This window comes from Falco biarmicus, chromosome Z (assembly GCF_023638135.1).
Source record: "Falco biarmicus isolate bFalBia1 chromosome Z, bFalBia1.pri, whole genome shotgun sequence".
NCBI classification, from domain to species: Eukaryota; Metazoa; Chordata; class Aves; order Falconiformes; family Falconidae; genus Falco; species Falco biarmicus.
Window position 1 is genome coordinate 48171733 of NC_079311.1, and position 15656 is coordinate 48187388.

Below are 15656 nucleotides of genomic sequence, written 5' to 3' on the forward strand. Positions count from 1 at the left end.
TAACAATCATCTCAAAATGTGGACTTGCTTGTCTATTAACCTTCTAACATTTTGATTTTGAATTTAGGCAGATTGGATTGCATCTAGCCTCTCCTTTTATTTCTTTTCTCCTGAAATATAGGTGCAATTTTTTACTATATTTTCTTTATGAATGATTGTCCCAGCTGTGGTTGTCTATGGTTGTTCTCGCACCAGATACCAGTAAAACATGCTCCTACTTCACCGTCTCTAGCTTGTTGTCACTAAACGGAGGTACTACTTAAGCATCCTGGGTTGGTTGGGTTTTTTTAATCCCAGGCCTCCTTATTCTTCCCAGCCTTCACGCTTCCAGGGTTTTCTACTCTCTTTCTCCCCTCTAGGGCCACTGAGGCTGTACTTCTCTGTCTTTCCTTGTTAGCACTGTTGAGGGTCAGCTGTGCAAGACTAGAGATCACATCTTTCTTTTCCCAAACATTACACATCTTTCTATCTAATGTAAGGGGCAAATCAAGAAATGAGCAAAAAAGTCCAGCACCCTTTAGACAGTAGGCACAAGAACAAAGGAAGGCCAGACTCTCTTCACAGCACTAACCATGCACATTTTCTGCTTGAAGGCACAGGGGGTGTAAGTGGTGGATGGGCAACAAATTGAGTGAGAAACCTGTTTGAACCAGTGAAATGTGTGTGCTGGGAAAGTCTCATATATATACTCATAATTCTTATAGCTTGGACTGTTTGACGGCTATATATTGACCAGCACTTTGTGTTTGTTTTCATTTGATAGGGGATATTTTAATGATTCTGAGACTTGCAAGGAATGCAGCGGATCCTGTAAGACATGCATGGGAAGTGCAACCAAATGCCTATCCTGTAAAAGTCCTTTGCTTCTGGAGCAATGGAAATGTAAACCTACCTGTTCAGAGAACCATTTTGCCTCTGAAGGAATCTGCAGACACTGCCCTGAAATGTGTCAGGAGTGCATTCACAATCAAACATGCAAAGGTATTATCAAGAACCGGTCTTGACTTGGCTAAAATCCATCCAGACCTGTCTATAGATAGATTGACAGAAACAAAGGTCTGAAAATAAATTCTGTAAAGAGCAAAAATAAATTTTAAAAACAGGTAGATAGATATCTTTGCTAATCTCTAAGAGAGAGGATAAGCATTCAGTGCTTCATGATGAGACTCAGTCTAAACTGTTAATCTGTAAATATTTCCCATCACTTCACTTCTTGTCCTTTGGAGATTCCTACTGGTTTGATTCTATTTCTGACCTAGCGTATCCATGCCTAAACACTTGCATACATATTTACACCAATATGAAATACATAATGTTACTTTCTAGTTTGGTTGACGAGTTTACTTCTCTTTACCATTCTTGCAAATGACTACTCATGGTAGAGAATTATAACTGTAATGAAACATACTAGGAAAGCCTTGAACATCCTGGTGAGTCTAAATGCCCCCACAAAAATTCCCAGGATAGTTAAAATTGAGAAAGCCATTCCAGAAACAAATATGGGTGAAACAGAAAAAAAACCACCAAACCCACAACAAAGCCATTAAACCAGGTATTCATAATAAAATTAGCAGCTGAATCCCAGCTCTGTGAAAAGACATTCATAAGATGATAGAAGCATTTAGGTTGGAAAAGACCTTTAAGATCATCCAGTCCAGCCATTAAACCAGGACTGCCAAGGCCACCACTAAACCATGTCCCTAAGTGCCACATCTATGCGTTTTTTAAATACTTCCAGGGTCAGTCACTCAACCACTTCCCTGGGCAGCCTGTTCCAGTGCTTGACCACTCTTTCAGTGAAGAAATTTTTCCTAATATCCAATCTAAACCTCCCACGGCACAACCTGAGGCCGTTTCCTCTCATCCTGTCACTTGTTGCTTGGGAGATGAGACTAACACACACCTGCCTACAACCTCCTTTCAGGTAGCTGCAGGGTGCGATAAGGTTTCCCCTCAGCCTCCTTTTCTCCAGGCTAAACAATCCCAGCTCCTTCAGCCGCTCCTCATAAGACCTGCTCTCCAGACCCTGCACCAGCCTCGCTGCCCGCTCTGGCCACGCTGCAGCACCTCAGCGTCCCTCTTGCAGTGAGGGGCCCAAACCTGAACACAGCGTTCGAGGTGCGGCCTCGCCAGTGCCCAGGACAGGGGGACCATCGCTGCCCTGGTCCTGCTGGCCACACTGTGTCTGGTACCAGCCAGGGTGCTGCTGGCCGCCTTGGCCACCTGGGCACACTGCTGGCTCATGCCCAGCCGGCTGTGGACCAGCACCCCCAGGCCCTTTCCCACCAGGCCCTTTCCAGCCGCTCTGCCCCAGCCTGTAGCGCTGTGTGGGGCTGCTGTGACACAAGGGCAGGACCCGGCACTGAGCCCTGTTGAACCTCCCAGGAATGGCCTCGGCCCGTCGCTCCAGCCTGCCCAGGTCCCTCTGCACAGCCTGCCTGCCCTAAGGACAGCAGCACTGACCAGTTTGGTGTTCATATATTCCAGTCAGACTGGATTTTATTTTAATACTAAACCAAACAAAACTTCAGATATGGATACCCCTGATTTTGCAGGAAGTTCATCATGCAGATAGAGTATCTCAGCAGAAGCCCACCTATACACAGTGGCAGCATGGTTTGGTTAGTATCCACAAAGCTGAACAGGTGACTTTGCTTCCCATTCACTTGATGTAACACAGAAGATGCTGTGTCAGGGTTGGGCCATTATGGGCAGTTTGGAGGGGAAAGAGTTGAAAAAGAAAGTGTTGCCTTCCCAGACTGTCCTCTTACCTGCTGTTCTGACTGTCACTACAGGATTTAGAATTCGCTAGGATGCCTTCACTCCCTGATTTACAGAGGTCAGAATTTGCTGCTCATTTGCCTACCTGTTGTTTGGTGTCCCCTGTAGAGTGCATGGACGAGTTCTTCCTGCATGAGGGGAGGTGTGTGGAGGACTGCCCTTCACACTTCTATGCTGAAGACAAGCACTGCTTTCCCTGCCACACAGACTGCAAGGACTGTGCCGGGCCAGACTCAGATGACTGCACTGCGTGCACCACCGACTTCTTTGTCCTCTACAGTGGCATGTGTTTCGAAGAGTGCCCTGAAGGGACTTATTATGAAGAAACCACTGAAGACTGCCAAGGTTGACAGCTGTTTTTTTTCCCAGAATGGTATTTACAAGTGGGTCTGATTAAAGACTATCCCAAAAGGGCCTACATGTGCCGTCTAGTGTCACTATCGGTGTCCTGGAAATGGAGGAGATAGCTGGTGCACAAAAACAACAAGGCATACCTTAGAACAGCAAAAATTGGCAAAAGATGAGAGAGAGGTAGAAAAGCTAGGTGTGCTTAATGTTATGGGCAGCCACTCTGGTAAAGTGCTAGGTATTGCTGGAGACAGTATGTTGAAAAACGCTGCTCAGTAAAAGCAGTGCCAGGGCAAAGGATACCTAAGGAATTGCCTGCATAAGGTTGAAAATAGTAAAATGTTTGACCATGCAGAAGCAGAGCTATCGCTCTGTTTCCCTCAGCCTCCCTTCCTGAAATGATGGCTGCTCCTTGCAAAATTAAAGCGGAAATAATAATCTGAAATGCAACAAGAAATGGTGACGTTCCTACTGTTTGTCCATTTCAGCATGCAACAGGACATGTCAGACTTGCTCTTCTTCCACTGCCTGCCTTACTTGCAGAAATGGCCTGATGCTGAACCATGATGGGCACTGTGTGGCATCTGGATACTGTTCTCACACTGAGTACTACGTTGAGAAAACTCAGACCTGCAAGCCTTGTCATAAGAAATGCTTCCACTGCTCAGGACCCAGTGAACATGAGTGTCTTAGCTGTGAGAATAACCACTATCTTCTCAGTAAGTATCTTGCTCCTGCTTCTAGATTTTATTCTCCACTGGAATCATGAAATAGGCAAGTTTATGTCACATTTATGGAACACATAGAGCTGCTTCAGCCAATCTACATGTTGCAAAGTAGACCTGATGAATAGATAACTTGTGCAGAGATAATTACTTCTGCAGGACTACCTGGAAATCTTTGTGAGACTGGGCTTGCCACTTACTGGGGCCTAAGCAGGACTTCTAAGTAGCAACAAACTCCATGGCTAAGCAAAACTCATGTGTTTCATTTACTTGGTATGTCTCGCTCCTGTTGTTTCCTATAAGTGACTTAAAAAGACAAGAGGAATATCCTTAGCTTTCTTTTTTTTCTTTTTTTTAAAATCCATACATGAAGAGCTAACATTTTCATATTGGCTTGTTTAATCCCTGAAGGGATCTGATGAGCAAAGAAATACCTAAGCAGAGCTGTGAGAAAGTTGTTCATGGATCACTACGTCAGTATCCAGTGGATGGCTGAGGTGCAAAACTACTTTTCTGACTTTGGAGCAAAACACTGTATTGTCTCAGAAAAAAATCAGTAAAAAGTATAAAATCCCAGAACTTACACTTTGCATGCTTGCATATTCTTGAAAAAGAAGGGAAAAAAAAGAAAAAAAAAAAAAAAGAAAAAAAATTATAAATTCATTGGGAGGAAAAATTACTAAAATGATCTCATATGCAGAAATACCTAAAGTGAGTTTGAATTAAAACTCAGTCTGAGCTTTTTGAGTCTAATTCTGATGCAGATTTTTAATTCTTAAATTTCTGATGTCTTGCATCAGACCTGTCTTTTTTATCATCATATTCAACTGCTTTGCACCATTTACAATTGCTAAAGTGGATGCAAGTATGTAAATAAAAATCCTGGAGTAGAAAAAAAATTGCAAGAGAAATAAAAGCAAGTATCTTCCTTTGCCCAGTTGCAACTCACGCAGCAAAACTGTAAAGACAAGCTAGATAATTAGTACAAGCTACTAATGAGTAATCACTGCTCTCTAAGCTTGGTATACTTGCAGTTAGTTGCATCAATCCTAACTTCTCATTTAGGATTCCTATTCTAATGACCTTCTGAAATGTCAGTGAAAAGTGGGATATACCTGGTATATTTGGCAACATTACAGGCATTTATTCCCATAAGATAAAGCAGCAGCCACAGAGGGGTAAAAACCAATGAACAAGTATCATTAAATCTCAGATTTAACATCAGATTTGTCTTATACACAGAACGCAATGAGGCTGTTGCTTAGAGTGAAACTCGAGGAAAATGGCAGTGCAGATAGAAAGTTTCCTGTTTACTATTTCTTCTTTTGTATGTTATAAAAGAAATCACAGCTGCTGTTCAGTATTATGTATTATCATTTATATTTCCCAAAAATAAAAAATTATCTGTTCTAAAGAGCCTGCTAACACACATAAACCACAGAAGTGAGGACTAATGTATTGACAAGACATAGAAGAAACAGAAAATAGTTACTATATCCCAATATTCTCTTTTTTTGTTCTGGTACACATTTTTACAGCAGCATCTCCTGTTAGAGAATTTGCTCTAGCACAGCTGTTATGAGATGTTTTTTAGCAGCAAATATTGAATATGATGTGTTATTCTGCATTGTTGTCTCTGCAGATACAACCTGTGTTGAAACATGCCCAGATGGGTATTATGTTGACCATGATAAGGGACAATGTTCCCCATGCCACAGCGCTTGTGTCACTTGCACTGGAAAACACAGCTCACAGTGCCTTTCCTGCAAACCAGGCTGGTACAGACAAGGAAAAGCATGCGTAAACCAGTGTCCACCAGGGTAAGGTCCAAAGTCTTTAGCGAAGAGCTACATCACAGAGAGAGCTTTGAGAAATTAGATCACTCTTTCCTATTCTACTTCAGAGTGAAACAGAACTGAATTTTATTTTCAGGTGAAAAAATCTTATGTTGTCCCAGTACAGAGGTGGTGGAAAACCTCCCCTCACAGCAGCAAACTGTAAAGTTGGTGCCTGCACTGGGACCAGCCTGATGTGGTGTGGTCATTCTTACACTCCAAGGATGCTCTTAGGTTATGTTTATACAGAACAGTATGAAGCAGAACAAGTAAGTTATCTGTTCATCAGCTTGAGCATAGGAAGCAATGTAACTTCCCTCAAGCACCCTTGCAGCCTCCACTTAACCTGAGGTTCAGATGAGGTTACTTTTGTTTTGCATTGAGTGAATATTCATAACAGATCATAATAGAATCAACCATTAAAACACGTTTCAACTGAAGACTCATAAAAATCTAGACAGCAGCTTCATTAACATGAGTCCACTGACTTTCAAAATGTGAATTCAGTGTGCTCTTGTATATATGCCTCAGAAATTCAAATTTGGGAAGTGGACCTATGATTTCTGATTCAGATCCATTTAATTTTGCAGTACAATATGATCACACTGTCTGTTAAATTGAGTTATCATCCCATTAAATTAGAAATCTGTAATGACCACATCTAAACAAAACTACAGTGCAGCAATTCTCCTTTTTCCCTGACAGCACAACTTAGGTGAGCACTGTTCTTCTGCTGATATCCTTTGGCTAAGCCTGTTTGTGCACTGAAAAGAAACATGAATTTTCTGCATTTCCATCTGACAGCAGGTCATCAAGGAGCAGTGGAGGAATTTAGTGCTTACCCAGCATCTCCAGGATATCTCTTGCAGAGCCAAAACAGAGTTGAGGTTTTCTGAGCCTTGCTTATTTATATACTTACTTTGTGTCTGAATTCATCCTGGATTTTGGAAAGCCTGGCTTTTATATACCCTCATTTTACAAAGTCTTGCTTTATAGCTGCATTCCAATGGCCAGGGGGAATTAAAGGAAATTCATTCTGTTTTCACGGAGATTACAAATGTTTACTGTGATCACATCAATATCAATTTTATACATCGATGTGATCACAGTAAAAGCTAAGGATGAAGGATGCTTTGGTTTTCCTGTCACCACCAGGCTTTATGCAAAGCCATGACTATCTGAACTGTTTCAGGTATTTTGCACAAAACTCCACTGGATCATGTGAGAGATGCCACAAGGGCTGTAAGGAGTGTATGGGGCCTCAACCCACAGATTGCCTTTTCTGTGATACATATTTCTACCTGTTGCGCTCCAAGAATGAATGCGTTATCTCTTGTCCAGAGTATTACTACGAAAGCAAAGACAACATCTGTGAAAGATGCCACCCTTCCTGCCAGACTTGTGAAGGTAAAAGCATATGCTCCACTTCAACCAAAAAGGATTAAGGAAACACCTGCAATCTCTATTTTTTTCTTTTTTTCACTCTTCGCTCCAAGATTTGGAAACACTTCACAAAGAGACATACCATGTACATCACTACCAACCTGTCCATAACCTAAGTAGTTGCAGTGGGTGGTGCAGACCTCCCCAGGGGCTGCCAGGTTCTCCCTGGCCCTGGGTGAGTTGCTGCACTGGCTGCTTCATGCTGCCAACTTACTTTTAGAGGACTGATTGATCAAGATCAAAGCAAGGATATGAATTCCTGACAGCTCCCCGCAGGGCTGCCTCCAGTTACAGAGCACAAGTGTAAAGGCAGCTGCTCATGGGGAGGGCTGCGAGCAAGTCCCAGTGCCAAGTCAGTGAAGGGAAATAAATGGACAATGGTAGTTAATTTCCCGTCAGCCAGGCCTCTCACAAAGGTTCTCATCAACTTCAAAAAAAGGGATCTTGCTTATAGAGCTGGACCTCATTTCTCACACAAACACTGAATAATGACTGAATACTACCTCGTTCTTTGAGCTGTCCTACTATACATTACTCTGTGAAAGCCAAGGAACCTAAATCCAACCACGTCTTTATAGTCTGCAAAGGAAAGAGTACAACAGTCACAAAGCATAACTTTAGGGTGAGAAACAAAAAAAAAAAAAAAAGTATTTTTCAAATTTAACTTTGAGACACCACTTCTTTTGTTCTGTGAGACACTTATGTATTCAGTTTCTTCCTTTTCCTAATTCATTCAGTTCTGAAGCAAGCAGTGCTAACCCTCTTGGACCCATCTGAACGGCATAGCAGATAGCTAACAGCTGCCACTCTGCAGCTTAGACCACACCGTATTGTAACACAGAGAATTTGTTTTGGATAGCGGATATACTGGATAGCACAGATGAATAATTGCAACGTTACAAGTTTTAAAATCTTGAAAATAACTCTTACAGTGAAGCCACGTTCAAAAATTATTAAAATAAAATTGTATAACAACATTATAACAAATGACAAATATTTTGGCTTGGATTTGGGACAAAAAGATAGCCATCTTAATTTACAGATTACTCCATTGATTTTTACTTTTATTTGAGATAAATACTCCAGGACAGAATTTCTATCATAATTACAAAGACACTAAGATGAAACACAAGCCAGTCCTTCTAAACAGCAAAACTGTAGGTGTTCTGAAATGCATATGCATTGCTGATGTATGAGAAAAGAAGTGTTGTGGTATCTCTTGTTTCTCAAGAGCAGGAAGGCAAACGCTGCACTGCTCAGAAAACTCACATAGTAAATTTGCTGGCTTATAGAAAGCTGCTGACTTCAAATGTTCAACTGCTGCTAACCTGAGTTACTTGCATTTCCTTTTGCTTCATTTTAGAAAGTGGCAGAAAATGCTTAGTTGCAGGGAAATAGGCAGTTCACCTTAAGATGTAGGACAAACCCTTCACTTCAGTGTTTCACAGAAATACTGCATGTAGCATCTGTCTTCAAAAAAAAGTCTCCAACACACAAAGTGGATATGATGCTCTGTTGGCACCTAGTGAAGAATTGTTTTCCTATGCAACTAAAGAATTTATTTTGCTATTCAAACATAAACATACCTTAATGCATTGTGGTTTGAAAACAGTTAGCTAGCAGGCCTAGTAAGTATTGGTTTTGTGAAGGAGAGTATTTGGTCAAGGTTCCCCACAATTATGTGTCAGGGCTTCCCTATACAACTGATTCCCAAATCAGCTTTTCATGAATACCAAAACACATAAGAAATAAATTTTGTGGGCACATAAAACCTCAGGATCAGGCCCAAGCTCTTTCTCAACCTCCAGCCTCCTCAAGCTGAACTCATGCTGATGCTTGCCATTGACAAATGCCCTTTTCTTTGGCGGCAGTGGTAAGCATAATTTTTAAAGGAAGCTGAATGACAATTTTTCCTGTTTTAATATTATTTTTCTTTCTAGGAAAAGGAGCATTCAGCTGCACATCTTGTGTATGGAGCTACAGTTTATTAGGCGGAATGTGCAACTCAGACTGTTTTGTAGGTGAATACAAAGTCCAGGAGACACAAGGACAAGAGGTACCTATTTGTAGGCATTTTTTCCTGTGATTTGTATGCTCAACTTTAACTTCTGAACACAATACAAACAACACAGAAAGCTCTTCTCTGAGTTTTCAAGGCTGCTTATCTTTAAATGTGCTTAGTTTTTTCTTCATCTGGCAGAGGAAGCACAGTTTCTTTTTCTGAGGGTGTCTACTATAGGGTAACTCGCTACCAGTAAATATAAAGGCCCAACTTTACCAACAATGATACCAAAGCCACGTGAATAAAATCAGCTGTATTAGTAATACAGCATTTTTTTTCTTCCAGTATAACTAAGATTTCCACACAGATTTCTGCTGCATTGTTTGTGAGAAATCACATGACATTCCTGATTGACAGCTCTGCTGGCAGAAATCTCTAGAGGAGCAACAGACTTAAGATAACAGAACTGTTTATTTAGTAGAGCAGGACCACAATTAGGTTTGGGTCTGTGCCACATGTCTGGGCATCCAGCTTCCAGATTTCCACACCAACTGCCTTCCAAAGCTGTTTATTCAAGAATACAGCAGCAAGGCAAGCCAGCTGGCCTGAGATGCTGCATACCCTTGAGTCTCTGGCCTGGAATACCCCCTTTTCAGTGCCGACTTATAACTGCGAGCCCAAGAAAACAGCCCAAGAGCTGGGAACCACAGAGATCTGCAGTTCTTCGCAAGAGCTTTGACCCCGAGAAACTGGACTTCCCACTACGAGCCTCCCATCTTGCCCAGGTTCTCTGATTCAGGACAAGGAACCTCACAGGTCAGACAGTGATGATGAAATTAGTTTCCAGATCCTCACAGTGGATATGGTGTCCTGGTCCCATGGCAGAAAAATAGCAAATTTTGCCCAATAGGCCAGAAACTGTGAACACTGGAAGCCTTGAAATACCTGAGCTCAAAGCATTCTGCAGGTATGCAGAATGTGACAATGATGATCACTGGTAGTCTTCGTACACAGAGGCTCCCAGGAGCCTATCTGGAATTTGAGAAGCATGTCTGAATCTAAGTTGTTTCTGTAAAATCGAAGCAACACAATCTAATAAAAATCCTGTTTGCTAGAAAATTTCCAGCCAGCTTTATTCTTTATTTCTGCTCCTTCCCAATTTAGAAAGGAAATTGTTTCTCTCCGCTGCCTTTTTCCCACAGTATTTCATGTTGCTTCTCCCATGTCAGTTACTTTTAGTGATACTCTTGAATACATTTCATAAAGGCCACTTTACCATCATTACTACCAAAGGTCTGGTAGCATGGGACTAGCAAAACAAAAACACACTTCCTGGCCAGAAAGAGCTTACAGTCTGAATGATTTTTATCTCACTACCTACCTAGGTGAGATCTCTAAGCTCCTACAACGCTTCCTGCCCCCCACCCCACCCACACACACACACAAGCAGATCACTGAGAAGCCAGGAAATATGAACCAAATTTTAGTTTTCCTACTCTGTCCTGTACTTTGCCGTGACACCCGTGATGCCCAGAGATGACTACCCAGAGATTAAATGACAGGACAGAACTGCCAGGTCAGGTCCAAGGAATCCAAAATGAAAGGTGTGTTGCTTGTGTTCTGTGTCTGAAGGAGATTGAGCCCAAGTGTGAAAGATGTGACAGCTCGTGCACAGAGTGCAAGGGACCTGGGCCCCTCAACTGCACAGTCTGCCCAGCCAGCATGCAGCTGTACCTGGAGGAAAGCCGCTGCCTGCCCTGCTGCAGTGACTCTGACCCGGCAAGCACCCCAGAGTGCTGTGACTGCAGTGAAACACAAGGTAGGACAATGCTGCAGAGCAGTAATGGTGCTGAAGGGCTTTATGACTGACTAGGTTGACATTTAAAAAATCAAAAGGGGAACAGAGCAAAAATGTGCTCCTGAGCTGAAGGCACACAGTCGTTTCTGCTGCTGGATCACCAGAATAGGAAGAGCTTTACAAAAAATAACAGCAATCACGACTGATGCGGGAGGCAGCACCTTCTTTCACCCACAGCTATTGTGTTAAATGGCAGGCATTTCATAAACCAGGTGCCTGGGAAGTGCTTAGTTCAATGGATAGCCATCTGAATGATTGCATTTTAAGCTTAGCACATCAAAATGTATTTGTGTGCCTGTTAGCTTTTCTGCCTCTTTCTGATTATTTACAATCTAAAGAAGCACAGCTATCCCAGCAACCTTGCTTTCACCCTTATACCGTCACAGCTACAAGAACACAGTTGTGGTACTAGAAGAGTAAGGTATTTAGTTGAATGCATTTAAAAATGTAAGCTGCTGTACTACATTTTTTTTAAGACAAATACCCCCTGCCCCCTGCCATACACAGACACACAAGCTCATTTAATTTTATTTTTTTTTAACTGCTATTGTAGATGACTGTGTGTTACGGACCACTGTACCACCCGAGAGCAAAAGCAAAACTCCTTTATTTGTTATTACTTGCATTTTGCTTTTCCTTGTCATTGGAGCCATTGTATTTATCTGGAGAAAATCACAAGCCAAAACCAAGGCTGTCAATAAAGGTGGGTATGAAAAGTTGACAAATCACTCGAAAACCTTTCCTTCCTATGTGAGCAACTACCACAAGAGTCCAAGCTACCAGGAAGATCAAGTAATTGAGTATAGAGATCGAGATACTGAAGATGATGACGAAGAAGATGACATTGTATATATGGGCCAGGATGGCACAGTCTATCGCAAATTTAAATATGGACTTTTGGAGGATGATGAGGAAGATGAGCTTGAATATGATGACGAAAGTTATTCATTTAGATAACTCTTCACTAATTTATGAATTTCTGCTTTGTTGCTTTTCCTATTAAATGCAGCAATTTAGTTAAGTACATTTAGTTACTTTTTAGCATGCTGAGCTCAACATTTTAGCTAACAGTCATTGTGAGAGCAGAATGGTTTCTAAACACAATTTTTCCTGAAGTTATACAAAAATCCTTACTATGCTTTTAAGTAGCAGTCCAGACTTGTTAAGAGATTACATTTCTGTGCATTTGTGTGGAGAGTAAATCCTTTCCCAATAATGTATTTTTGTGCATTATAACTAATACAAACTCTGCTTCAAACCATGCACACACACTTATTGAGAACCTTGCCAATCACTACAAGAAATGTGCAGATATGAAAGTTAGTTGTATTTATCTACCTGATGAATGACACTGGGATAGGGTGCCAGTAGTTTACTGCCTGTGATCACAGCTACTCAGCAATTCATAACAGAACAGGCAAGCTTGCTGACTTTACCCAGATATTCTTTGTTGGTATCACCTGGTGCATCTATGTTCCTCAAAGCCAACACAATTCCTCCTTATAATCTTATAGCATATTTCCCTGTGAAATTGTGCATCTATGACATGATGTTATAAGAATTCTGATTGTAACTCTACTCCAGGTAACAATATTGTATTTATAGTTTGTATGAAACATAACTAAGATATTTTACATATCAACCTCTGATTAATCTTTACTGTGGTGTTTGTCAATCTGTATGCACACAAATGTCTGGATTTACTGCAAAGGGAAATATAGTCTGTAAGCCCACAAAAGGACTTCTTTTGTCTTTTTAACTACCTTCTCAATGATTTAAAACACTGAACATTTATTCAAGCAGCTTTTCCATTTCTGTTGTAAATGGCTCAGTATATTCAGACAATGACAAATGGAATAATTAGCACTTAGTTGGTAACGTAACTTAAAGGAATACAGCAATGTGATCTTTCTATTATTATTACAGGAATATAACATCATGCTAAAGTAAAGGATGCTTTTTATGGCCATTTGTTGTGAAAGAATAAATTCTTTGCAGCAAAATGTCTCAAAAATGCTGTTATTTCTCAGGTTTCATTCACTCTTTTAGTTCCTTTAGATTTCCAGTAAGAAGTTGCTCTAGAACTATAAATCAATTAATTTGGTGTCTACAAAGGAATTGTGTGAAAATACCTGATTTTTATAGCTCAATGCCTCAGTGCAATTTTTTGTATTAAGTATTCCTAAGGACCTCAGGACAGTTCTGTCTGTATGTTTAAAGAAGTTTTATAGAGAAGTTTATTGCTTCCACTTTAAATTTTAGACTTTTAACCATTGCACCTTCAGTAACAGCAAGGCATTAAAAGTCATGTGACTTCACAAAAGCCAAAACAAGGACCTACATTTATCAAAAGTTATATGACAGCAAGGTACTTCAGAAAGGTGCAAGTCATCTGTCACTTTAACTCAAATTCTGCTCTGGAAGTTCTGAAAAAATAGAAGAGTGAAAAATCAGTTTGAATGGACATACTGAAACAAAGAGGCTGTGTTATCTTGCTCTCCTAAACTTGTTTGGATTACCAATATAGTTCATTATTTTTATTAATGGCTTATAACACAACTGTAAGAATTTGCTTTGACCTGAAATCTCTCCTCACATTTCAGAGGCTTAATTCTAGCTGTGTCTAAGTAGTCTGAAACCACTGTGACAGATGTAATGAGAATTTTGTTTATGGGCTCTCAGACTGACTTCATCATCATTTTATGAACAGTCTCCTACACTTAAAGTTAACCTGAAAGGTAAACAAAAAATGCAAATAAGTACTCATTTTGGAAAGCCTGTTCCTTAAATTTTGTCTAAATTTGTGCAAGTCAGACTGAGACAAATTTGCATTTTTAAGTACACATCCAAAGAAACCCCAAAACCAACCAACAACAACAAAAAACACCAAAAAACCCAACTGCAAACTCTTCTCAAATGCCAATTTTTTTTAGAAATTCTTTGTTGTGATTTGGGCACACCATTTCAACCACATTCAACTGCATATTCTTTTGCTTCTGATTCTTCATACTCTGCAGTCTGGCACTTTCCTTCTGGTTTTCCAAGCTTGTCACATGCAGTCAGGGATCTTCGATGTCAAAAGCAGAGGTGAACTTCCTTGCAGCACTAAAGCTGCACAGGCAGTGCTAAGACACCATTTGTTACAAGAGAAGCAGTACTGGTATATTCCCTTCACTCAAATAAGCAGTGCTTTTTGGGAGGGATTCAAATGGCTGCTCAAATGATAAGCCTGTTATGAAGAGGCAGGAGCGTGCATGCAGCAGCATGCATGATACTGTGCTGCATGGGTAGGGTGACAAGTTGCATGCCTTACAAAATGGCAGATAACTGCCTTGAAGGTAACCAGTCTTCTTAGGAAAGCAGTAAATAACTGATGAATCAAGCTAAAAGGATATGATATGAGGAAGAGGACTGCATTCAAGCTTACTGTTTTTTTTAAAGGGGAAGTTTCAAAATTATGGTCAAGGAGACCCAAACTTGGTGACCCACAGAGCCATACCACTTTTACAGCATTCACAATTAAAACTCACTACTAAGAGTCCACACAGAGACCAAGAAAAATTAAGTTTAGCAGTTAATTGGCACAAGAGGAATCCTTCATGAGTCACTCACACTTCTAAAGAAATTTCATGGAAAACAAAGGACAACCAAGGGAGTCAGTAACATTTTATAGACTTCTAGGGTCTAAGCCCTTGACACTCTGTCCTGAAAAAAGTGTACAGAAATTCAAATCCACATTTGTTCAGTTGCACAATTCCTTAGTTGACACAAAGCCAATTCTTCTCCTTTCTCCTGACTTCTCCTCCACCCACCATAGTGAGAAAATGTCCCAAAGGAAACAAGCATCTTTCAAAAACAAAGCTTCTGTGGGATCTCTTCCATTCAACTCTTCCCTAATTTTCTTTATCAGCCTCAAATCCTGTTATCTTTGGCAAATTTCTCTCACCAACTTGCTTCTCAAGCTTTTGTCCATCTTAAGGCCCCTCGTTCCCCCTGCACCTCTTACTTTGCTACTCTTTTTCATGCATGGAGTTTCCAAAGCCCTTCAGTCTTCACCAATTACTTGTATTTTCTCTATCCTCCTGGGGAATGCCCTCTCATTGTTTATTTTTTTTTACTCCACCCTTCAAAAAGATCTCATAAAAATCACATCTCCTACAGAGTTTTACCACACATGTACCTCTCACGCAATCCAGTAATTTGATTTCAAAGGGAAGTGTAGATTACCAGGGTTCTTTATCCCCTCCTTCCGCAGTTTGTATAAATAGGGAGAAGTTTTCTCTTCTGTGACTCTAGCCTGAAGTTTTGCTAGAAAGGAGGTGGAGGAAAGTAGACTGTAGGAGTTACATTTCAAGTGTTCTGAGGCCCAAGACTCCTTCCATGACCAGCTCTACACTGATCAGACCACATTCTCACAGTATAACACGCATTTGCCTCTGGCTCTTCAATAATAATTGCAGGACTTCTGGCTGAGGACTCAAATATTGAAATTTCAAACCAAGGACAGAAATGAAAATATAACAAGCTTAATTGTGTAAGTTACCACAGAAGCCTTTCAAATGGATATTTTGAAGCATTTGGTTTTCTCATGAAAAATAGCATGTGTTTCAAGAGAAATATATGGGTTTGTATTAAACAGTGTTTTCTTAGCCATCAAATTTCCC

General features: G+C 40.6%; 1 protein-coding gene across 1 annotated transcript in view; it reads left to right on the top strand.

The window, feature by feature from the left end:
* The window catches only part of PCSK5 (proprotein convertase subtilisin/kexin type 5), a 247790-nt gene extending 234829 nt beyond the window's left edge, over window positions 1-12961 (top strand). Inside the window, exons 30-37 of the mRNA XM_056325218.1 lie at window positions 764-981; window positions 2890-3126; window positions 3618-3848; window positions 5497-5674; window positions 6882-7096; window positions 9073-9188; window positions 10767-10953; window positions 11546-12961. Of these exons, the coding sequence (XP_056181193.1) occupies window positions 764-981; window positions 2890-3126; window positions 3618-3848; window positions 5497-5674; window positions 6882-7096; window positions 9073-9188; window positions 10767-10953; window positions 11546-11949 (1786 nt within the window). The 3' untranslated portion in view covers window positions 11950-12961. The remainder of the gene's footprint in view (window positions 1-763; window positions 982-2889; window positions 3127-3617; window positions 3849-5496; window positions 5675-6881; window positions 7097-9072; window positions 9189-10766; window positions 10954-11545) is intronic.
* Window positions 12962-15656: the final 2695 nt, after the last annotated feature.